This window comes from Calidris pugnax, unplaced genomic scaffold (genome assembly GCF_001431845.1).
Source record: "Calidris pugnax isolate Ruff unplaced genomic scaffold, ASM143184v1 scaffold220, whole genome shotgun sequence".
Classification (NCBI taxonomy): domain Eukaryota; kingdom Metazoa; phylum Chordata; class Aves; order Charadriiformes; family Scolopacidae; genus Calidris; species Calidris pugnax.
Genome location: NW_015090963.1, coordinates 138,740 through 164,750, shown reverse-complemented (window position 1 = coordinate 164,750; position 26,011 = coordinate 138,740). Strand labels below are relative to the sequence as shown.

Below are 26,011 nucleotides of genomic sequence, written 5' to 3'. Positions count from 1 at the left end.
GTGCAAAGATAGTGAGGGACTTTTTACAAGGGGAGTAGTGACAGGACAAGGTAAGGGCTTCAAACTGAAAGAGGGTAGATTTAGACTAGATATGAGGAAGAAATTCTTTCCTGTGAGGGTGGTGAGACACTGGAACAGGTTGCCCAGAGAAGCTGTGGACGCCCCCCCTCTGGAGGTGTTCAAGGCCAGGCTGGATGGGGCTTTGAGCAACCTGGTCTGGTGGGAGGTGTCCCTGCCCATGGCAGAGGGGTGGAACTTGATCTTTAAGGTCCTCAGAATTAGATGATCTTTGAAGTCCCTTCCAATCTAAACAATTCAACTTTTTTTTTAAAATATAAAAAAAATAGGCAGTATTTGTATAAAAATATATGGCTTTGGTCAATTTTGCTTCACTGCACTTTTTTTTTAACAGCTCTTACCACAGCTGTACAAAAAGTGAAGTTGTACTGTGAGATGCATGGTTTACAGAGTCACATCATGTTATGCAAGGTGTTTCAGTCCAATTGGGTACACTGTACTTGAGCCTCAGCTTGGCAGGAAAACACAGACATTAGCACAATAGGACATTAGATTCTCTCTCTTGCTCTCCCCAGCTCAGCTTGACTGATTGGAAATGTATGTGTATTAGGACAAACAGGTCATCTTTTAATGGTTATAATGAAAAAATCATGATGTAGGGTAACACGGTAACACACAGGCAGGAAAAAATGGCAAAAAAAACCAGCTGAACCATCTGCAGCAATCTGTCACAGCTGAAGGGAAAACAACCATCAATTTGGACTGACCAAATAAAATCATGGATCCAAATGAGAAAATATAGTTCAATTAGATTTCTTGTATCACAACCTGCATTTGGAGATTAGACTGTCAACAGTTATGCTAAAAAGCAATTGATTTTATGCTACCATGAGTTTATGGTAACAGAGACATGCTCCTCAAAGACCTAGAAGCCACTTGTACCAAGCTGTAACCTGTCTGCCCTATGGCTGAAAAAGAAGTCCCAGTCAGAACTGCATAAAAAACTAGAACTTAAAATCTGTGGAAGGAAAGTGGAAAGGCAAAACACGCCACTTACCTGGGCTTCTCTGACAAGCTGAGAAGAATCAGGCAGGCAGAAACCAATGGGTAATCCAACCTTTGCTGGGGTTTTGAATTTGTCTCCTATCTTGAACGGGACATCATCAAGATAACTGAAAGGCCCTAAGATCAAAAGCAGAAATTGTATCAGAAAAAATCTTACAAGTTCAATGCATTCAATTAAGATTCACATATCTGTATTTAGGAGCTGTTTTATCTCTGCTGCCCCAACTCCATAAGGTGACTCAATACAAAGGAAGCTGCTTGATGAGAAGCACATTCAATCTGTTTTGACTGACTCAGTTTTGGTTTTAGCCTTTGGTGTTTGTTTGGGTTTTTTTAAAGTGTTCTAGCCCATAACTATTAAAAAAAACCCAAACAAAAACCATACAACCAACACACAACATAACCCAACGACTGAACTGAGTCTGAAGTCCATATACCTAACATCTCAGCTTCCCTTGTGACAAGACTATGCCTACACAACTAGAAGCTGAAGCTCTGCTGAATGCTGCATCCCACTATGTCTCTATTAAAAAATTCATCACTTTGTCATATTCAAAACAGGCTTTAAAATGACCCAGCTTTAGAGCATATAAGGCAAACTAAAATCCAAGTTCGGGCATACAAGCAGACAGAAGTGTTCACAAGGACAACGTGGCCAGAAGTCTAAACACTCCAGTTCAACCAAAACATAGTGAAATAGCTCAAGACTATTTAGCATAGCAATTCTGATTTTTGAAACAAGACAATCTGATTTCTGATCACTCCAATGAGAGGCCTCAGACTTATTTCACGATGCTCCATCTATCACTTGCATGTTGTATTTAGAAAGTGTTTTAGGATGAAATTTTCTTTGAGCATCCTGCAAACTCATGGGGCAGAATCACTTAGAGCTCAACCACCTCTAAGAAGCCAAACAAGAGGTTTGTTTTCCTTATGCTGCTGTGAACAAGTAAAACCCACAACATAAATTGCACTCAGTTTCTCAGTTAACTGAAAAGGGTCTCTTGGATCACTGTTCTAAGCTTCTGGAACTGCAGGAGAGGTTTCTGCCTGTGTATAACAATCTCAAGTGTTCCTCGAGCACTGATTTGTAACTTTGAGTGTTGCAGATCCAAAAAGACATTAGTGCCAACATCTAAGATGCTGTTCAGTGACTAACCTTTTGCTCAGTGAGCTGTGACTGGACATTTTTATCTGACCCATATTCTTACTCAGATGACAGCTTAAGCACTGTTTGTGTTCCTTCACCGTTGACTCATCTACAACAAGGCAGCCACAGCCTCCAAAAGGACAAGCAGCTTTTGAGAACAGGAACATCCTGTTAATTTGGAGTTAAATGTTTATGTGCTGTCATCACCTCAGCTCTCATACTACGCACCACACTGGTTGGTCCCAGAGACCTGTCAGGACACAGGTGGTATTTCCTCCACCTTTGAAACTATCAGGCTGAATAACCCTACATCCTGCCTGCACCATTAGGATGAAGAAATGCTCCAAGGAGAACGTAATGGTGTTTTCACCGATGCTTACTGAGAGGCATGAAGTCAAGTATTGCACAGCATCCAGTTGGCACCTCACCAGCCACCACCACCACTACTCCTAACACGGCACCCACGCTGTATTTGAGCTGGCAATTTGAGAACCTGGATATGCCAAAGTGGTTCCTTACACAGAAAGAGCAAAACTGTGGCCGCCTCTGCCCTGAGAGCGGTAAATCACAGCAAGGTCAGAGACAGCCAGATCTCCCGACCGCTCGGAGTCCAGCCTGTGTGCTGCTACCATGCCCGGCTTAGTCCCACCAGCACAAGCCCTGCCCTAAGCAGGATGATCCAAGCAAAGCAGGATTACCTCGCTGCACCCATCTCGCAGCCCAAATTGCTCGGTGTGCACACACTGGTCTTGTCAGACCTATTGACACAGTAAGCGGTAGACACCTCCCCTTGCACAGCTGCTGCCTCTGCCCGAAACAGGTATCAGCCGCGCAGGGTACAAGCACACGCTGTGGTATTTACACAGAAACAGCTCCAGTGCAGTAAAACAACCCGAACACACCTAGACTGGATGGGCTGCACTGACAGCTGCCAGCGTAACCTCAGCGGATACACTAAGGAATAAAAAAAATCTTCTAGTTTCTTCCCAGTATGCTAATTTTTTTGTTAATAACGACCACTGCTATAACCTCATCTTGAATATACTACTTCCTCAAAACCTACAAGCACCCATTAAGAAACACACCAAGTGTATTAGGACATTTGACAGGAAAAAGTCTGTGGCAAAACACTCACGCGCATAGTATTCACTTTGTTCCTGCCCCATCAGAACAGCAGCAGTCTAGTGAAGTTACAATCTCGACAAAAAAGCCAAGAATCCTTTTCTTTTTGTAAATGGATGACCCTTCTGCCTGAACACACTGATGGGTAGGAGTGCAAATTGCTTTAAGCAGCAAATTCTAAAGCAATAAGCAAAACCAACACACAGAAAGTATTACACGAGACATTGTTTCAACACTCACATGTTCAAGTGACACAATTAAAGGTATTTTTGAACTGTTATTTAATGTGGCTGTTAGCCCCTTCATCCTCTTAGCAGTTAAAAGTGTATTGAGGAAGTTCTGAGAAAAAAGCTGTACCTGTCAGTCTGATCTCTGACACTGCACACTATATGATATTCCTGGACCAAGGAACTACTACCAGAGTAAGATTTCTCTCCACGTTAGTACAATTTGGAAGTTACTGTCCAACTCACAGAAGCATCGTCCAGTTTGGTAGCAAAATGGAAACATTTCAGATAAAGCCAGTTACCAGCTATGAATGGGGAACAGTTTTGAAACCAACTGGAACTTAGCTTTTGTGGTCAAACAAAGCACATTTAGGTAATTTTCGGAAACTGCAGTTAAATGCTTTCAAGTTGCACAGTGACAGTACAACAGCAACATTAATGTACTGCACTTGGTATAACCCACACTTCTTGCGCAACAGATGAGAGATGCATTTATAAATGCCACTAATTACTAGAACTGAAGCGTGAACTTCCAATTATTCAAACGATAGGAGAGCATTTGGTTAGGCATAGTTGCAGGTGTATGCTAAGAATACCCTTCAAGACAGGAAAAGGGTTCCTTTCTCTCCATCCATATGTTCCCACCTTCATCACCATCTGAACATCCTGAACAACCTGCTCTAGGTGGCTTTGCTTGTGCAGGGCATTTGGACATGATGATCTCTGGACATGCCTTCCCAACCTTAACCACTCTGTGATTCTACAACAGCCTTCTAACCTCCATTAAGCAGCTCAAAAATAAGTACAAGAGATGCATCCACTATGCTGACCAATTTCATCAGCCTGACAGAGCCACTGAGCTGAAGGTAGCTGTTTGGCTTTACAGTAAGCCAAAATTCACTTAGTGGGATTAATTCTTAACAACCCCAAAGACTGAAAACAACTGTCCTGCTGATTTCTCAAGGCATAATAAGCAAGGAAACTGCTTCACTACTCCTCAGCAACAGAACTGTGATAGTGTTGGTGACATCAGCAAGAACAGAGGGTACACAAAAGGGTAGACAAGTCAAACAGCCATCTTACAGCATTTTGATTTTGTTATTTTGAGACCAGAAGTAAGTTCCAACACACCATACTGCTTTGAGAAGTAGCATAGGTTGTATTCTAGCTCTGAGTAGTGTCTTTGCTAGTCTGGTTTAAGACGCAGAAGACAGAAAGAAAAACAGATTCAGAACACAGGTAGTTCAGGATGATCATAGAGAGAAGATTCATAGATAGATCATAGATTGAACATTCACAGATAGAAGAGCAACTGCCTTAGAGCAACTGCAGCTACCTAATTAATTGTCTCGCAGCACAATCACTGGGCCACAGCAAAGGAGACCAGCTAAAAATTACGTTTTGATAGGCAATTTTTATCAATCCTCAAGCATATATTTAAGTCATGCACTTCTTATTCTGTACTTCAACTTTACACTGGATAGTTAGTTAGACTGGATAAAAAGCTCAAGGAAAAGTAGAATTCCCCAGGACCCTCTTATCTGAAAGGTTAACCAGAAAGATCAAGGCTGAGTTTCTAAAAGCAGGAGTTTCTATAACATAAGAAATTATGTTAGAAATTTCACATGAACCTCCCAGTACTGCCTTGAATACTTGCTGATTTAGATAAGCTACATTACCAACTGAACAAACTGACCTTTAATGTTCCACAAAAATACTTACACTCCATTTTCTAAAAGATAGGCACATACACAGGCAAGTAATTTTAATGACGCCAATCATCTGCATGACCCTACATATCTCAAATGTAGAAGATGTTCTCTTCTTCACTTGTCTGCTGGACCAGATTAGATAAATTAGGAAAAAAAAAATCACTGCTGAGCAAAAAGCAAACATAGCTCAATGATATATTAAAGTCTTCACTTTCAATACAACTTCTCATGTGACTGCCATAGAGAGGAGCTACAGATCTAGTGCCCACTTAGCAAACATTCGATCAGCACCACAACTGCCGTTCAGCTTTGATTTTAAAGGGGGGAGTCGGGGAAGGAGAAAGTATTCTTCTGCCATAAAGGAGTAGGGAAGAGTCAAAGGGTGAATTTCAGTTTAACAGAGAACAGGGGCATCAGCAAGCAACTATGCAATAAGGAAGCAAAAGCACTTCAATCCTAACAGAAAAACTACTCAGAGGCTAAACAGATTAGTCTCTATGGACTGTCTAGGCTGGGGCATTAGTCAGCACCAATAGTAGGATTCATGCTGTTGAAAAGGCAAGGATGCCACATTTCACTTACCATGAGAGTCGGATCCCAACTTCTTAGAAGCCATTTAGAACCTGAAAAACATTTTAAAACAGCTTTAACAACTTTATACATGTAATATAGCATAAGTCTATGCAGTTCTACAGAGTCTTATCTCTAGATTATGGGACACGTTGCAGCCACTTGCTGTTTATCCTGTTCCCAAGACAGATAAGCAAACTTGTTCTGTATCTCTGAGAACTAACTGAGCAGACAAATAACTTAGTCCAGGGTCTGACAATCTAAACGGCAAAATGAAGAAGAAAACAAACAGCCAATAAGCAGTCAGTTGATCAGGAAGGCCGAGTTCCAGACCACAGCACTGAGAGGTCACTCTGCCCCAGCCACATGGAGCACACCCTGCCTCCCTTGGCATTAAGAATAGCCCTTCCTCCTGGAAATACCACACTGATCCTCTTCAGTTTAATCCCTGCTGCTCAAAAAGGGGATACTATCATCTTGGGCACGCAGTCACTCAGCCAGCGTGGCACCCTCCTAAACACACTGGGTAATGCACAGATAACAATACAGGTATACAATAATCAGTACCATAAGGATGGTACTTTCAGACACACAAGAAAACCATACTAACAATAGCCCTCATTCACTGCCCACAGATTTTTACTAACAACTTTTTAAATTTGGATGCAAATTCTACACGGCTAAGATGTTCAACACACAAGTGCCCAGCCAGCTTTTAACACAGAGCAGGCCTGTCCTGAGAAATGAGAGTTGTTTAAGACAGAATTAGCTGTCTACTTAGTTGTCAGCTAAAACCCTGCTCCAGGATGCTTATGGTGTGTTCAATAACATAACTGGTTCTTCTGCTAGATTATAAGTACATCACAAGACCTTGCTCAAGACCGTAACAGGATTTATAAGTCTTCCTTTGACATTATGCACAACAAAGAATCAGCTGCCCTTTGTTTCTGAAGTCCTCCAGCTCACAGACTGAAATGCACACCAGCTGTTCTTCAAAAAACATGAAATTATCTGGTACACCCCCACCAGCAGCAGACAGCATTCAAGGCACAACCTGGAGCAGATCTAACATTCACCATTCCTTAACTGAGGTCTTACTTTTAGCCTCAGGGATTCCACTGCAGATTCCAACTGCAAATGTTACCTTAAAGAAAGGATGTTTTAAGGTGAAGGTTACACAGAGAGCTTAGCTATTCCTTCTGGCAGCTGCTGACCTGACTGAGGTCAGGAAGAGCCAGTTTCAAGTACTTTAGGAAAAGTACCTTTTGCTGTGACAAGGTGTCTGGCAACATTATGTCGAAATCAATAGGTGAACCAGCCCTACTGGCTAATGGGAACCCAACACGTGGCTAAAGCCAAAGCTGTATGAAGATGACCTGGGTGCAACCAGACTTCATGAAACACAGCGAGCAGATCCTAGGCTATGAGGAAGTGAGTCATGGCCAACTCCAGGTGTACCTTGTACATAAAAGCTGTGTGTCATCCTGCTCGACATTTGTCAGGTTCTTTTCAGCACATCTCACCGTCTCTCTCAACATTGGTGTTACATCCAAAATCACCCCACTAAGCCAGAGAACTGGTTTTGGTGCTAGCTGCCAACTGCTTCTCAGAAGCGAACAAAATATTGCGGCTTCAAAGACGGAAGAAAAAAAGAAGGTGAAACAGTGCTGAGCCTGCAATCTCAGGAAGGCAATCAAGGGCAAAGCCACAAGACCATCCGGTGCAGTCACACGTCAGCTACATGGGCTTTACTGGTCCCAGTGGCGCAGAGGAGGAGATCAGACTGCAGACTACAGCACATGAAACAGGCTGCACCTTTCCACACAAGCTGCTGTGTGCTTAGTTCCTCCACATGACAGTAGCAATTTAGATGTCAACTTAATTTGTTGTATTGAAGAAGCCAGGCCACATGTGGAATCATAAAGCCTTCACATATCCCATCAGTCCTCTTTATGTCACCAGAGACTGTGAGGCACCACCTGCAACCACGTGCTACAGCTGCCAACCATCCACTACTATCGCAGAGCTGAACCAGGGACCAGGTCTTGACATACTTCCTTTACTTTCTCCACGTTCATCATTCCTCTAGTTACTACCTCAGACTGAAAAGCAAGTGCTCCCCTTTCTAAAGGATTTAAAACTTCTGATGAGAGGAAGTAACCTTCTCGTTTTGGCAACTCAACTGACAAGGAGGCTTTTCTCAACCAGTTATCTAGAGGAGACATAGTTTATGCTATTTACCTCATTTACCAGAAGCAGCTTGCTCCAGACTGTACCTACATCAAGGACATTGAAAACAAAATTCAAAGAGATAATTTTTAAAATGATGATTTATATGTCCTCTCCAGCAGGCCGACACAAGGACACACTAAGTTTACCGTCCCACACACTGATCTCAGGCAACTGAACACTAAGTTTCCATGACACTACCAATTTGCTCCATCAGTAGCAGTGCGTACAAATCCCACCAAACCGAAGATGTACACATCTAACATCCAGGAAGCTTCACAGTAGTATATCCATCTGGAGCTGCAAAAAGCCTTAAATGTGTCCTCAGCATCAAAATACCCCACATAAGCAATAAGCATCTTGCTTGCATTGGAAATCCTGTAGCAAAATCCTACTGCAAACCAGGCACTTGCATTAACTTTAAGGTGCAGTGGGAAAAATTATTCCTCTGCCATATGCAACACCTTATTTTAACTAAAGAACTACCTAAGGCGCATTAATAACAAGTTAATCATGAAATGGACCATTTCCAGCGAGACGGTCACACTTTAGATTCAGGTAGCCTTTGAATTCATATCCCAGTAGCTCCGCTGACGCATGGTGAGCGTGCACTTATTAAGATACCATTCCTGCAGAAGGCACAGTCAGCAAACAGAATTGTTAAATGCTGCACACAGTAACACTAGAACAGTCTGCCAGCTACATCCCGTCACCTTCTCTCCAAAGAGGGTTTAATTAAAATAGCGTCTTCTGACTAATCAGATTTGATAGGCTATTCAGGGACCACTGTTACAAGCATCTTGCTGTTGCTCTGTCCTGCTGGTTGGAAAGAAAAAATAATACATGTTTGCAGCCAGTTAGAAGGTTAGTGATGTTGCTCCTATGCTTCTGGGCATTATCTGAACTGCATTTGCCTAGCAAAAGCCATTACACTGTGCAGTGAAGGTCTGGTAACATTTTTTACCACTTGTTTAGAAATTTAAAGGACTTGTTCCCAAAGCATCACTCCAAACCATCTAACGGACAGCTGCAGCCCCATCACTGTTGCCTCTGACCTCCAGACTCCAGAACAGAACGCTGAAGGGCACCTATGGCAACAGCACACGTGGACACAAATTCTGGCCTGATGCTTTACTGCACATTTTAAACTGACAAAGAAAATACTCTATACTGCATGTAAACTTTATCAACACATTCCCTGGGCTAGAGAAACAAGTTAGTTGCACAGCACTACAAGGTGCTCTTACTGTCACCTACAAACCTGTCTTCTATAAATGTAGCCCTCCTTAGTCCCATTCCCTCACTCTTGGTTTTGGCTGGTCTTCTGAAGAGAATGTCAGGGCCACAAGTGCCTAAAAGTTATAAGCAACAGAGCAATATTCTTAAAACTAGCCAAAAGAACTCAGTATAGAAGAGGACCTCAGATTAATGACAGAAGGGGATGGGGGGACTGGAAAACAGCTACTATAACAACAACAAAAAAAACCAAAGAACAAGAGGATGCAGAAACAGATAAGTGTAAAGACAAAACTGATGACTGAAACAACTAGCACAAAGACAGATAGATAGATAGATGGATGACAAGGTGGAAAGGCTTGAAAGGGCAGCACAGAGATGACCAAAACAACCCACCTGGCACATCACCACTTAAATGTGTATGACTACTTAGCCATGCTGCCAGACAATAAAGAGAATGCAGAGAAACATGACTTGGTGCAGTCAAGCAATACCAGAGGGACAGTCTCATCAACAGATGAAAAAAAAAAAATTACTACCAAGAGTGACTCCTGGGGATCTGCTGGGAAGTTGTACTGGTTTTTTAATTATTATTTCCATGTTCCTTTTATTGATGCTTTCCCTGAAGTTTATATTTACATTCCTTTTCTTCTGAAAGAGTTCTGATTGGTCAAGTTGGAAGCATCCTACCACTAATGGTACCTGGAAGAATTTTCTCAGTGATAACTCAAGCCAATTTAACTATTTGTCAAGAAGAACTACTGTCTTGTTGCTATACCCCTCATATACCCCTTCTATATCTAGAAGTATGTCTAGATTCCAGAGCACATTAATTCTCTGAAGTAATTACCACCTAAAAATCAGGTAAATGAGAAATGTACTTACTGTGGGTCTGAGGAAACCAAAATGCCTCAAGTTATCACCTACAATCAAATCGGCACATCCACACCCTTCAGAGAAGGAAGATCTGATCTTGCAACTTCTATTTTGTCTGTGAATATACCCTGTGTAGACTAACCACACATAGCTGAGATGCATCCATTCACTCTGAAAACTACCAAAATACAAAAAAACTTCAAAAATTAAATATCTTTTTTTTTCCTCCCTGTATTACGCTCATGAACTACTACTGACTTTACACTGAGAAACAGTGAAAAACAGTTTGATTATAGTGATTGATTTCAAATATATCACAGATATTCCAGATTTAGACACTGGTTTAAGTTTTCACTATAACTAGTTGCTTGGGTGCAAGTGACAAGCGATAACCAACACCATTCCGTATCTAGCCTCATACAACAAAAATAGAAGTAGACAAGGCCATTGCTAAGATAAAAAAAAAGTTAAGACTCTCACATCAAAGCTTCCCACCTAAGTAAGTGTTCAATCATTGCTACGCAATTGAGATCTTACGCAGACCAACAGTAAAAAGCTGATCACAGACGTTTACTACAGTACAAAACAGATTCCACTTTCATTTACTGCGGTCTCCACACAGATGACATCACCCCAAAATCTGCAGCAAATGCTTCTGCTTTGTACCCCTAACAGTTCTGCAAACAATGAGCACAGTCATCTGCATGGAGGTACTCCCCTTTCACAAGGCACAATCAGCTGAGCCACTGAAATAGCTCTTTGGATAAATTAATTGTAAAACCAGATTGGACATGTTGCAACTATATGCAAAGAAAGAAAAGGGAAAAAAGAAAAGGGAAAAAAGAAAAGGGAAAAAAGAAAAGGGAAAAAAGAAAAGGGAAAAAAGAAAAGGGAAAAAAGAAAAGGGAAAAAAGAAAAGGGAAAAAAGAAAAGGGAAAAAAGAAAAGGGAAAAAAGAAAAGGGAAAAAAGAAAAGGGAAAAAAGAAAAGGGAAAAAAGAAAAGGGAAAAAAGAAAAGGGAAAAAAGAAAAGGGAAAAAAGAAAAGGGAAAAAAGAAAAGGGAAAAAAGAAAAGGGAAAAAAGAAAAGGGAAAAAAGAAAAGGGAAAAAAGAAAAGGGAAAAAAGAAAAGGGAAAAAAGAAAAGGGAAAAAAGAAAAGGGAAAAAAGAAAAGGGAAAAAAGAAAAGGGAAAAAAGAAAAGGGAAAAAAGAAAAGGGAAAAAAGAAAAGGGAAAAAAGAAAAGGGAAAAAAGAAAAGGGAAAAAAGAAAAGGGAAAAAAGAAAAGGGAAAAAAGAAAAGGGAAAAAAGAAAAGGGAAAAAAGAAAAGGGAAAAAAGAAAAGGGAAAAAAGAAAAGGGAAAAAAGAAAAGGGAAAAAAGAAAAGGGAAACTGGGTGCAGTTTCCGTTCAATTTGCAGTAACCACTGTTTAAAACAAATCTATGTGTTCATCTCACAGGATGTAAGTACAAGCAGTGGTCAGCCTGCATTCAATCAAACAGCAGCGATTACACTGACAGCGGGCGGCGGGAGGAAGGGATGAAATATCTCTGCTGCATACACACCCCCTGGATCAGCAATCCAAGCAACTGTGATGAGATTTAAATTTTGAAGGACAGCCTGCAACATCAAAGTAATTCAGTTTGCTATTTCCAGTGCAATGATCAAAGGGCAGAGGGGCAGGAACCAATAAAAATGGCACTTTTAAACACATTTCCAGAATACATGAGCAGGAAGGGTATGGAGAATAGAGCCCCTAAAGAGTAGGCCTGTGTGCAGATCACATTATTGGATTAAGAGACAACACACTTCGGCAACGGCAGCCACATCAGTCACGGGGCTTTACATGCAGATGTTGGATAGCATCTTCCCAGCAGTGACAAACAATGGGAAAAATTGATTCTTCAAATAGTACTGTTGGTTAATGTGACACAGTGGGCAATTAGACCTTCTGCTTGAGTACTCATCAATCAACAGGAAGTTAAAAGCAGGAGACAGCTCTTCCACATGCTCTTAGAGAAGCATGGCATGCCTTGCTCAGTTGTTCCATATGGATTCACTGCATTCATTAATATTAGACACCTGTAGTTACACAGATATCCTCATGTCACATCTCAATTTGCTCATTAAAGACACCACACTTGATAAAAGCACATACTATTTGAGCTGGTTAAGGATTTAAGGCTCTTAACTGGTAACAGACAACTCTATTTCTTCTTTAAGATCCTGGCTGTATTTGGAACATAATGTAATTTGCCATACATTTCACCCAGAAATAAGGGAAAAGCCTACAATGGCTGGGGAAGCACAGAATGCTAATGCCCCAGTTTTTCAATCACTGAATCGCTTACCAGCCATACAAGTTTCCAATGAAGTTGAAGCTTGTACATCACATAAGCCTCTAGAACTACAAGTTCCACATACAAGAACGTAAGAATAATGAGTATTATTTACAGTCCAGCCCTGTGACCAAGGCAGATCAATGCAAGCTTTTCTTTTGGCCAGAGACTGACACGTCAAACAGAGTACAGGAGATGCACCTAATCTAAATTCACATTTAACTGTTGCAGCAAATGGGTGATGTTCTTAAAATGGACTCTTCCCAAAAAAACGAGTCCTGTCTGAAGAGAAAACTACTTACAATTAAAATCTAAGTCTGGCCTGACTTCCAAACTCAGCAAACAAGGAGATAGCCTAGGTTCTGTCAACTTCATGAGCAGATGTGTATTTCAGAATGTGGTTCCTACTTAGTGACTGTTACCTAGATTATTTAAGGGACCTCAAGGATAATCTGGTCCAACCTTTCTTGGCAAAAGCATGGTCTAGACAAGACGGCACAGCCAAACCTTAAAAGTGTCCAGTGTTGGGGAATCCACCACTTCCCTGGGGAGATTATTCCAATGGCTGATTGTTATCGTGGAAAAGTTTTCCTCTTGTGTCCAACTGGAACTTCCCCAGCAGTAACTCGTACCCATTAACCCTCATATTTTCCTTGTAAAAAGGTAGTCTCCATTTCCTTTTTAGCCACCCTTTAAATACTGGAACACGGTGAAAAGGTCTCTCCTAGGACTTCTTTTCTCACGGCTGAAAAACCCCAGTTCTCTCAGCCTTTCCCCACATGGCAGGCTTCCCAGTCCTTTGATCCTCTTTGTGGCCCTTCTGGACCCTCTCCAGCCTGTCCACATCTTTTTGGATAGCAGGGTCCAAAACTGAACACAATATTCCAGGTGTGGCCTGAACAGCGCTGAGTAGGGTGGGATAACGACTTCTTTATCTCTGCTGGTGATGCCCTTGTTGATCCAGCATCCTGTTGGCTTTCTTTGCCCCAGCAGCAGAATACCATTCATTCACATCAAGCTCGCTGTCCCCAGCCTGCACTGCACCCCTGGGCTGTTTTTTTCCAGGTGCAAGACCATACACCTATGCTTGTTGAACTTCATAAGGTTCTTGTCAGGGCACTCTTCCAGCCCATCCAGGTCTTCCTGCAGGATGCTCCTCCCTTCTGAAGTGACCACTTTCCCAAAAATATATGGGTTTACATCTACTTTTTTTATTCTTGAGATCAGCTTCACTAATCTAGAAGCTACATCATCACCAAGAAAAGGGTGGTAAACTAGAAATAGGACTGTCTTCACCTCCTTGAGATACAATAGAAGCAAGGCAGACACTTGCATGATAAACCATAGCAAAGAATATAAATACGCTACACAACTCCTACATTCTAGGAAAAAATCCAGCACTCTTACCACCCATGAGGGCTATGTTAATCTCACAGTGCAGTAATGAAACGAGTCCCAAATTTGATGAGTGAAGCAACTGCTTGTAACTACTATTTCCCTGTCACTGAAGTTTGGATAGAAAATACCTACCACCTCTGAGAGCTTAAAATAGTCAGACAGAAAGCATCTAGTAACCATTAACAAAATTAGCTACTTCAGCTTAATTAGCACAAGACTTCATACTGCTACAAATGAGTCAAATCTTTAACAATAATCTTAGCGCTAGCCATAGCCAGGTACATGCACTAAGTTTTCTAATTAATCCTAGCACTTCAGAAAAAAAGCTAATATTTCAATGCAACCCTTCTCACATGGGAGAGATTGCTAGCTAGAGAAAGTTGCTAGCTTCAACAACAAAATAGTCCACTAATTCTGTTCTTTTGGTAAAGATGTATGAAAAAAAAAAGTGGAATACCCTGCACATTTAAAAATGTATGTCTGGAACCCAAAGCAATTAAAATGCCATTCTATTTGTTGCAGTGATACTTCAATATGTAATAATATTCAAGTACTTCAGAGTCAGCTTGTTAATACTTCAGACTTGTCCCAGTTATGAATGCTGAGCGCTAGACAAACATTCCCAAAATGCTGCCAACCTAACAGAGTAAAATAGCTTTTGCCATTAATCAGAACATCCCCTTCTTAATTCAAAAAGAACAGATTCTGTGCAGTTTCAAGCTTTTTCTTCTTACGTTCTTTGACCAAGAGAGGTATACACGTGGCTGATCTTATCTAGAAACAAGTTCAACTGTCAACCATATCAGGACCTACTGCCAATACTGACACAAGAACTCAAATTATTTTGTTCCAGAAAGCAATTTGTATTCTTTTGATAAATACTAATTAGCTGGAATTGAATGCATTTAAACACACCACAACAATGGAATGACTCAACTCTAAAAAAAATCCATTCCAAAGAAAGCTGCACAACTGTCACTTTTTCCCTGTTAAAGCTGAGAAGATAAATGGTAATATTTATTGTTAGTTATGTTAGAAATTTGGTGAAATACAAATGAATGCTTATGGAATAACTTTAACAAAGCAGACAAAAAAATACATAGCAAGAAAATCAAGTTGAACAGAAGTTTTAAAATGGAAAAAGAAAATCCGTCAGCAAGTCAGACATCACTTGCCATTTCATATATTTGAACTCAGCCAGAATAAGTGTCTGCTGCACTGAACGTGAATAATGGAACTAGTGTTAGACTACTACAGATTCATCCATTTTTCCTCTTACACTAAGGTCACATGCACTACCCACTCTCACCACACATTTAATATTTTCCTAGCAAAACTCAGTATGGTACTGACAGAAAATACAGGCTGTTAAATTAACTATTCCACCTACAAACAGCTCTGCCTGCCCTGCAGCAAGCAAGCTAAAATCTTGAACTCAGCATGGAAGCCACTGCTTCAAATGCTAATTGCAACCTCTGCCCAAGCAGTTTAAATACACTCAAGGCCACTGACAGCCTTCTCCCACTCCCTACAGAATCTCTCCCACAACGTGGCTAGAACTGCTGAACTTTTCCAGCCATCTGACATCCACGTATTCCACTAAAATACCTCATTTCTCTCAACTGAAAGAGCCACATTTTAAGAATGCACATTCCCTGCAAATTCACATAATTTAGAATCACAGAATGGTTTGGGCCGGAAGGGACCTTCAAAGATCATCCAGTCCAACTCCTATGACACTGGCAGGGACATCTTTTACTAGATCAGGTTGCTCAAAGCCCTGTTCAACCCAGCTTCGAACACTTCCAATGATGGGGCATCCACAACTTTTCTGGGTAACGTGTCTCACCACCTTCAGAGTAAAAAAGTTTCTTCATTACTTCCAATATCATAGAGTAATAGAACGGTTAGAGTTGGAAGGGACCTTAAAGATCATCAAATTCCAACCCCCCTGCCATGGGCAGGGACACCTCCCACCAGACCAGGTTGCTCAAAGCCCCATCCAGCCTGGCATTGAACACCCGCAGGGATAGGTCATCTACAGGTTCTCTGGGCAACCTGTTCCAGTGTCTCACCACCCTCACAGGAAAAATTTCTTCCTAACAACTAATCTAAATCTCCCCTCTTCCAGTTTAAAACCATGACCCCTTGTCCTGTCACTATACTTCCTGACAAACAGTCCCTCGCCAGGGACTCTACCTTCTACAAATCTACCCTCTTTCAGTTTCACCTCTCTGTGCCAGCCTGTTTTCCAGAAAACAACCCTAATCACTACAGGTTACTCTTTCTCCAAATGCGCACTTTGAAATGCAAACAAGCAAAAGTTCTAAAAACTTCCTGCTACTGAAACACCAAAGAGCTGATCCCAGCAGACCTGGAAAAGTGTGCTCCCCAAAACACTCTTCTGCAAAGTGAAAACATAAAACTCAAACCATCTCAAGCCTTCTTGATTTTCAAAACGTACCTCCTAAGTTTGGTTTGCCATTGTCTTGACAGCACTAACAACAGAAATGTGAGTTCGATCTCAGGTGCTACAGATGTTACATTCTTCACACACACGACCTTTTTGGGGTTTTATGCATCTTCTTCCACACATCAACATGTCACTGGTACAGCTGCAGTTTCCTATGCTAGCTCATTTTGTCCTTAATTAATGTGTCACTCCTACTAAGCCAGTATGTTATCTGTCTTCATACAAACCTTTCTATTGAGGCCAAGACAAGAAAATAAGCATATACAGAAATACACGTCTGAAAAGATCCCAGGTTTTGCTGCACTGATGGACAAAACTTACAGAAAAGTAAAAAAAAACCAAAAACCAAACCCCTCATCACTGTTCAAGGTGAATGCTCAATTCAGCTACTTTCATACGTTCACTGAGCTGACGTCTCAGCAGGGACACACTTTCCCTGACTAACTCAACAGAACAAAGGAATCAAACTCAAATAATAAAGAAGTGAATCAAGCTAATAAAAGTATGGTTCCATTGCAGTAGCCCCTAACTAAGAACTAATCTTGTTTCATCTCCAGATATAGTACCAGTTAAGCCTGCTTTAATTTTTTCCACCCAGTCTAAACAGGACTGAATGACTGCATGAAAGATGACCTAGATGAGAAATTCTATTGGTAGTCAACAGTGAATTAATTTCCACTACCAGAAGTCATATTTTAAATGAGCAAGTTCCACTCATTTTAATTAAACATGGAACTGGCAAATAACGGACCATACAGAGCAAGCAGGAAATGGTTTTAAAGTGAATACTTACACCTTAATTATTTCTTGAAAAGTCTTGCTAACTTTAGGGAAGACTAGACTTAATAGCAAAGATTTAATTCTGCTCTTTAAAACCTGCATAGAAATAGAAGCGTCATTACATACCACCCAAAAAAAAAAAAAAAAAACACCAACAAACCAACAAAACTCTTATGTGAAAACAGCAGCAGACACCTACCTGAACAGGCTCAGCAAAGTGGTGGTACCCACACCTTGTACACTTCTGGAACTGAACTCATTGGGAACTCAGGAGGTAATGCTGTCCTGAGCTAGCTTGTCTAGTGTAGGAAAGTCAAAATTTATCTTTGTGCAGTCAAATTGAGGTTCCCCTCGGCTATAGCAGATATATTACAAAAACAGAATATGGCAAGTAGAAGAGCTGCTTGCTGTGTTGTGTATAGGAAAACTTCAGTGGCCTACACCACCTAAAGGCAGCACCCTCCAGTCCCGAGCAGAAACATCTTCCTTGCCATCTCCTGACTTTGGAGTCCTCAAACAGTAAAGGTCACTCTTTAGGACTGCTTAAATAGAAATATGGTCCAGCCTATTCCAACAATGGACTGAAAAGTTTGGGAATGCAAGCCACAAGCAACAGGGAAGTCAGTACATTTGTTAAACAAGGTTCCTTCTACTTGTGCAACCGCCACAGCTGAGGTTACTAACAGTGAAGATGCACAAACAGGCAGATAATCCTCACCCTCTAAGAACGAAAGCAGAGCAACTATCCAATCCCCGAGGCATGACTTTCAAGGATGCTCCAGTTGCTACACTCACCTTTGCATACTGCTTCAAAAAGCCTTTCCATGTTGCAGGTGTCATTCCTCCCTCCCTGCTGTGCAGTGGTCACCAGCCACATTCAGCCAGCAGACTCAGTAGATCCCTAAGCATCCTAACATAACCCCTGCACCCACTTACCTTAATTCCAATCGTTTCCACATAAAATGAGTTTCAAGATTTACACTTCCTCACTTAAAGCTGAAAAGGTCTGCTTTCTCTCTGTGTAAGACAAGAATTCAATTTGCGCTCCCAGCACTGCAATCCTACACTTTAGTTAATGTTTGGAGCACACAAGCCTAAGGACTAATGTAGACTGGAAGCTTGCATTTCACTACAAACATCAAATGATCTTTCTATCATAAATGTACAGAGCAAAATCCAGAAACCTGAAAGGTACTGGGAGTGACAGACACATAAACACACACAATTAAAAGCCTCCCAATGGTAACAGCGTATGAAGAGTGAACTTGAGTTTCATGTTCAAATAGAATGAAAAAGAAACCATAAGCAACCATAGCTACAAAAAGATACTGCTTTTAGATGAAATCTAGAAGGCTACGGGATATTCATACAGCCAGGAACTGAACACCCTAACACACACACATTCTTCATTGATTACCTTTGCCCTGAGCAGAAAGCAGTTTTGCCAAAATTCCCTCATACCCTCAGAACTACCTAATTCTTGCATGAGACTTCAAAATAGCTGTCAAGGCACTCAAGCAGCAGTAAAAGTATCCTTCTTTTGCAGGTGTGGGGAAGAGGGCACAAAGCTGAAGTGGTTTGCTTCCAGCCATCCAGCTCAGCCAACAACAAAGCCACAAGAGAACTTGTATTTCCTGAATCCCAAATCCAGAGCTATCCCAAGAATCCCACTGCATTCTCTCAAGTTTGGACCACTATCTTTGTCCCCCCAGTTTTCCCTATCAAATCACTCATAACCAGCTTCTCATCTTACTATTAAAAGGACTTTCTTCTGGATTGATAATACAGAACTGGATTTACTCCAAACTTTATTTCTAAATTACTACTTTAAGTTCATTTAAGTCTGCAATTTTCTTATACACTATATCTCTAGTCTTGCTCAGTGGTATAAACTTTTTTTGCTACATATTAGAAATTTCTTCAGCAGCTACGCTAATGCATGCAACCCCCGAAACACTTAAAGCAATGAATAACTAAACAGAAACAGCTCATTTTATGTGCAAAAGCAGCCTTCAGAGACGCATTAGCTTAATTTCCTCAGGACATTTTGACAGATCTGACTCAGCTTCAGCAATTTAGCCTTACTTCTATTTTATAACGAGACCAGAGTAGGTTGCTGGATGAGACTGCCCCGTGACCACCCAACAGTCATACCCACAGCTTTTCCTCTCCAAGCATCTAACAGACTGGCAATAACACGGGACTGCTAACAGTACAGAAATCTATCTCAGTGGACCACCACTGCTGCGACAAATCAGTAAAATCATTTTTTTTTTTTTTAAAGAAGGAAAGTGAAAAGACTATGGGTTGACTATTCCTCCACTGAGATAGCAGATTTTCTCCAGTAACCTGAGAATCAGTCGCACCTTGCCTCTTTTGTAACCCATGTCTGATTCAACCCAGCTTACTTCAGCAAATAAATTCAGAGCTGCCTGATGACAGAACAGGAGCATCACATTTATATTCCTGCAGTAACATCAAATTACAGAAGAAATATATCTTACAGACGGCTGGTAGTAAAATGGATACAAAACTTCTCTCTTTCTCTTCAAACCGGGGGAGAAAACCTCCACAGTACTTGGTAGAATCAATTTATCCAGAGTATAGCTAGATCCCTGCACTTAATACTGGTGTATTCCAAGCATTCGTCTACTTGGGAGAGGGGAGAGAAGGCATAGAGGTAAAAGGCAAAACTTCTTCATCAGTCCAATATTGTAATACACACGGAACATCCAAAGAGACAGGTAGACCTTCAGAACTCTATACTACTTACATATGCAATATGGAAGCTCGGTTATGAAAAGGATATTATTATGTCACACAAACAGATGTGCCAGACATTCTTACAACCAAATGTGTATTTCTAGGGTCCATCCCCAGCTCCAAAAGCAGCTTAGACCACCTAGCCATACATGCCACATTCAACTTCTCTACCTTTGTCTACCTTGATTTATCTTGCATCTCATAATACACTTGTGGATTCTTTAAGCTGTATTTATCAAGGTTTTTCCAGTTGAAGATCTTCACGTAGAAGACATTACAGAATGTAACAGTATTACATTTATGTCCACGCTTGAATTTGTGAGCTTTCCCTTTGCATACAAATTAAGAAAAATTCAACAGTGTTAGTAAAAAGCAACAAGCTTTTTACCATCTTGCATTTTCTTTGCAAAGAAGTTACACTACTAAGCACAGACATTCAGTGATCTAGCAACAAATTATGAGTTTTTTACCAGCTATCAGAAGACTTCCAGGTTAAGTCTACAGAAACCACATATTAAATGCCCTTCTACAAACAAGAAGGAAACCTGTAACTGCAGATATTTTGAAAATTGCCCTCTGCTAAGACCCTAACCAGAATCTAGCAATTGTTCTTCCACTGACAGTTCACTGGCTTGAAGGAATTGCATTTCGCATTTGTGCAGGTACGAGACTCCTTGTCAGCTGGGGGAGTCCTGAAAAACATCTCCCCCTTCACCTTGCAAAGTCTAACAGTTCTTCTGATTAAAATCTTCAGATTAATACAGATAGTTGGCTGATTAAAACCTGATAAATAAAATCTTTAAGTAAGAAGATTCTGTAAATTATTTCTCAGAATAGTATCTAGAAGACAACACCTCAAATAGTTACATGCTTAGTTGTAAGAGCAATTGCTGGTACGGAGTCCTGCCAATCAATGACCACTGACAGAATTACAGCTTGATTAATAACAAACCTAGGTTTATAAGGAGGCATGTAATATAGAAATCTGCCCCCCAAAATCTTTATGATTCATTAGCCCCCTTGAGTGCAAAATTATTTCATAGTACCAAAACTCCCACTAACACCTGACTCAGGGGATGCATTCAACTCCCCCTCTCCCCAATGAACTAAAAGTACTTTCAAAAAGCACAGTAAGGTCCCTTCTTTCTATATTGTTACAAACACAGCAAACAAAATGAACTCAATAATCTTTCAGCTTTTTACTACCAAGAAGTCAAATAGACTGGCAACAAACTGCTTGTGGTGACCTAATACTTAATTAAAAGATTAAGAACACATTCTTTTCTCAAAGGGTATGCAGCAAAAAGCTTTTCTATCCTTTTTCACCACACACAATTTTATTCCAGATAATTAATGGTGATTTTATTCATATAAACTCCTTTCCCTACTACATTTGCCTGCTATATTTCTATCTGAAATGATTATACATTACTGTGCAAGGACACCACATGATGGTATTAGTCATTAGGGTGGATCCTGGTGTGGCTTTGCTGTATCTGAAAAGGAAATACATAACCTTTAACAATTCCTTTGTGGATTGTTTATAAACTTGGAATCTAGTTTTACTTTAAAGCTCAGGACTAGTGAGGCAAATCAAGTTGAACACATAAGCACATCTCTATGTCCAGATTAAGCACAGCACTAATACTTGACATAGCACAACTGCTAATACTCATACTCTGAGAAATCCAAACTCAGGCAATCAACGTCACCAATCACTTCAGTCACAAATTCCTACACTAGAGATGTCAAATGGTGCAAGCACAAACTTATCTATGAGGAACTGGCTTCAATCAGATCTTTCACATAATCTAGTAGATAGTTATCATGAATGCTGACCTCCAGTAACATAGATCAGACTATCTAGGAGCTCACAACTCTGTATTACTAGTTTCCATGACACTAATTACCAATACTTTAGCAGCTTTAGTATATTTGTATCGCCTTGCAGCTGAAGAATTGACTATTTCTTGGATAGGACTCGCATTCTTCTGATTTCCCTACTTAAAATGTTATTCTGGTGTAAGAGTTCCTGAAACAAGACGCAGCTGAGAAAATATAAGCTCAGAATTTCCATTTGAAATTGGTCAGGTAGTTAGAAACTGTAATACTAAACATGCAACACAGTATTTTGAACCAATCTGCCCTCCCTTCCAGAAAAGAAGATTTAAACCTAAGTCAGAGCAATGATATTCTGTTCCCCCTTCGATACACTTCTGTGTTTCAAGGACTTTGCAAGCTTAAAGGATTCTGAAAAGACCTTGTAGCCTTTCAAAGAAGAAAAAAAACAAACAAACAAAACACAACTAAGTCAAGCACATACAAGCTGTTCTTTCAAAATGTCCCAACCACAGGAAAGACCGTATTTCCTAATATCTAGGAAAATGCATTCCCCATCCAAGCAAAAAAATAGGAATAAATCTCAACATTTAAGAGAGGAAAAGCTCCAATCCTCATCTTCTCTTAGGAGAGCTCAGTACAAGACTACACTGACTGCAAAGGGTGATTAGGGACATAGAGCACGGGCTTATTCAAACCAAGTCAGAGGGTCAAAGCATTGAGCAATGTACTTGCATACCACAGAGGATTACCCACCTCAGTAGTTAACAGAAAAACTGTGAGCTCCAGCTCCTATCGATCAACTGCAATCCCAGTGACCGATTGGAGAGTGGTACATGCTGCAAGATCAATAGCATTGCCTTCCTACTTATCAGAGCAGGCAGACACAATACAGGGAAGAGAAACTAACCTTTGATACGTGCTAGAAGACCTACTTTTCCAAACAAGAAAGCTATTTATAAGATGTAAACAACCCTTCTTTGCCTTTTCTTCAAACAATGGTTTTCAAAAACATCTTCCAGAGCTTTTCAATTGCAGCTCCACTAGACCTTCTTTACACTGACATTGATCTGAGTTGCACTGATCAATTTTAAATAGACAGTAAAGCCTTTAGGTAGAGATCTTTGTAAAATGACAGCTGAAGCTCTGGAATTTATGACCAAAAAGACTGGGAATGATTATGTTAGAAACAAAATGCCAGAGAAGGCTGGATAGAAGTTCTGTCTAAAAAGTAAATCTAAATTTCTCCTACATCAGTTTACCAAAATGTTCAACCCAACACCAACTGTAAAATACAGAAACAGGCTGGTTTCAAAAACTTACGATAAGGGGACTGGACACTAACAATATATTGAATTTCCTGAAATATCAATCCTTAAGGTCTGTGGAAGCAATAGGAAACCATAAGCTTATACAATTAAAAAGGAGGATGACTCAGGTGATGCCTTCTGTGGCGTTATTGCACTTTTGCCACCAGGACCAGCCAAAACAGCTGTGGCTGCCAGTGTGACAGAATTAGATGAAGTGATCTGCTGGATTGGTCCAGAAACCTGACTCCTATTCTGTTAGAGATTTTTGTCTCTAGGATAACAAATACTGGACACTGCAAAACACCATGTGAACAATGGAGACGAGCTCTTCCAGGTGTTTTTGATGATTTTTAACCACAAAGATTTTTCTGTCCACCAACAAACTATACAGCAAGTCTCCCAGCTGATCAGTATATTCTCTATATTGATCAGTATGCTCTTAAAATATTCTGAAAACTGTAGCTCAAATCATTAAAGACAAACTAAGATTTATTAAATCACTTATCTTATACCTGAGATTTCCTTGGTTTTCCCATTTGAAGCCTCAGGTAACTTTGTTTCAGTTTACGCTTACGCAGAGTGTGTGATCTTAGTATAAGCAACTTTTTCCCTGACTCCTTTGTTCCACAGTGCACTCACAGGGAAAGAAAAAGAACTATCAAATTTGCAGGCCAGATACAGCCGGTGAGACAAGAAAAGTGCAATCACTTTCAGTTTTGTTTCTGAAACTAAAACCACAAGCTCGCAAAAGACAAATTTACAGACTACGCGTTTTTCTCTCCCCCTATACTCAGACTTATGGCTTTGCCTAAAAGCTTCAAATCACCCAACTGCAATGGTGATCTAAAGCATCACTGCCACTTTTGAATCACAGCTCTGAAATTATAGAAAACTGAAGTCACTAAGCAGCAGTACTATCCTGGTACTGCAACATAACACCATCCTGAACATGGCCTCAAATAAATCGGTCGAACTCTGCTACGCTGCTACCACACGTACCATCTCAGTCCCACTCCATCCCCGTGGCTCATACAGTGCTACACACACCTCTGTTCTGTACTGAGAAAGCAGAGGAGGCAGACAAAAAAGTTTGTACCCTCTCCCCTGAAAAATGCTGTTGCAGAGCCTGGGAGATGCCAGGTATGCAGGGTCAGCCCTAGGAAGCCGGCAGTTGCAGGAGTCCTTGCAGAGGGGCAGAAAGTCCCACGCTACAAGGGTGGTAAGGGAAGGAAGGTGAGGAAGAGGTCTGGCTAATTGAAGTACCACCTATTCCTCTTTTTCCTTAACACTCTAGATCCTAGTCGGAGTAAGATTCCCCTCACCAAGCTCCCACAAAAGCCTCTTAACCCCATAACAGGCTGTGAGATGAAACATGCCTTCTATCTGTAACACTGAAGTTATATCACCAAGTCACAGCTCTGTTGTTCCTTGATTTGGCAACACTGATTTGTCATTTAGCAATATTCACCTCAAAGTGCTTATATTCAACACGAATCAATTTTCACTGAGTCCAGGATGGCAGCTGCACGGCCAAGTGCCAGAGTCCATCTGCTTATCTCTATTCTCATGAGACAGCACCAACGTCATAAGACTTCTGTAAGACTTTTTTTTTTTTTTTTACTTGCTTGGAATTTTTAAATGATGTGGGGAATAAAAACACTTGCTAAGGCCATTACTCATTTCCATCTATTGTATTTCTTTTAGTAATTAAAAGCAATCCTATCTTTCCCTTTAAAATGACAGATTTTGAGCTATCGAAACTCAAGAAGACAGTTCTCAAATGACACTAAGTAGATTCATTAAAGTATTAAAATGTTTTACTTCCAACGAGCACTGAGCTAAACAGAACACAAGGCATTATCAGGAAGTTAGAAACTGTAAAACTTAAGTACTTCTACACCAGTGTATACGTCCATGGAATGCCAGCATCTCAAATGCAGGGAAAGATATGATCGTCTTCCCCATTCAAAAGCAGAAACGCGAAATGGAAGAGATCCAGAAATAGCTAATGAGCATAAACAGAGCTATGGAGAGCTACGACCCATGAAGTAAACTAGACTTTGGCTCTTCGGCCTACAGGAAGACACAAAGACTGAATACAGTAGAAAACTAAAGTTACAAGTGGCACAGGGAAGAAGAGTATACTATGGCTTTCACAAGAGCCAGAAATTAACAAATTACCTGAAGGCAGGCTTGACAAAAACCCACACACGCACCCTCCCAAACAAAAGCGGTCCTTTCGGTTCTTCACAGAAGATTCAGCCACCGTGGGGAGGAACTTCCTTCCAGATATCACGGGCACTTACCGCCTGCTAGGACTCCAACGGCAAGCAGCGCTCGGAAGGCACACTCACCAGGGGTTGTTAAGCAGAAAGGTATTCCCTTGACTCAGGCAGTCCCCGAAACTGCCGGAAAGCAGGGAAGGGAGTGCCCCTCGACCTCCCTCTGCTCCCAGCGCCCAGCCCCGGACAGAGGGACAGGGCTGTGTCCCTCAGAGCTCACCCTGCGGGTTTCCAGCGCCATTAAACGGGACCTTCAACCTGGAAACCGCCCCCCCACCCCATCCCACCCCTCGGGAGGCCAGCGGGCCCCCACAGCGCTTCACATCTGCTGAATCACCACGCAGGCACGGAGGGTCGGACGAGAAGAAGCGGCGGCGAAGTTTGCAGCCGCCGGGAAGGGAGGGGAGGGCCCGGGGAGCAGCCGGCTACCTGCCCCCCCACACACCCCCTAGGCCAGGCCCCGCTAAGAGTGGGGACCAGCGCCCCGACCCCAACCCCTCCCGGCCCGCTCGTTACCTGCGCGGCGCCCGGTGGCTCCCGGCTCCGGCTATCCCCGCGGCCTCTACCCACCGCCCTGCCTTAGGAAACCCGCGCCGCCGCGTCGCCTCCAGCCCTGTCGCCGGGCGA

At 41.3% G+C, this 26,011-nt stretch overlaps 1 protein-coding gene across 2 annotated transcripts in view; it reads right to left on the bottom strand.

The window, feature by feature from the left end:
• The window catches only part of UBAP1 (ubiquitin associated protein 1), a 37,853-nt gene extending 11,842 nt beyond the window's left edge, over window positions 1–26,011 (bottom strand). The window contains exons 1-3 of one of the 2 annotated variants that reach the window (XM_014952505.1): window positions 25,901–26,011; window positions 5,877–5,917; window positions 1,076–1,200 (exon numbers count right to left, since the gene is read on the bottom strand). In XM_014952505.1, coding sequence (XP_014807991.1) covers window positions 1,076–1,200; window positions 5,877–5,910 — 159 coding nt within the window. In that variant the 5' untranslated portion in view covers window positions 5,911–5,917; window positions 25,901–26,011. Of the gene's footprint in view, window positions 1–1,075; window positions 1,201–5,876; window positions 5,918–25,408; window positions 25,492–25,900 lie in introns of those variants that run through there. The other variant, XM_014952506.1, reaches the window with a different exon arrangement.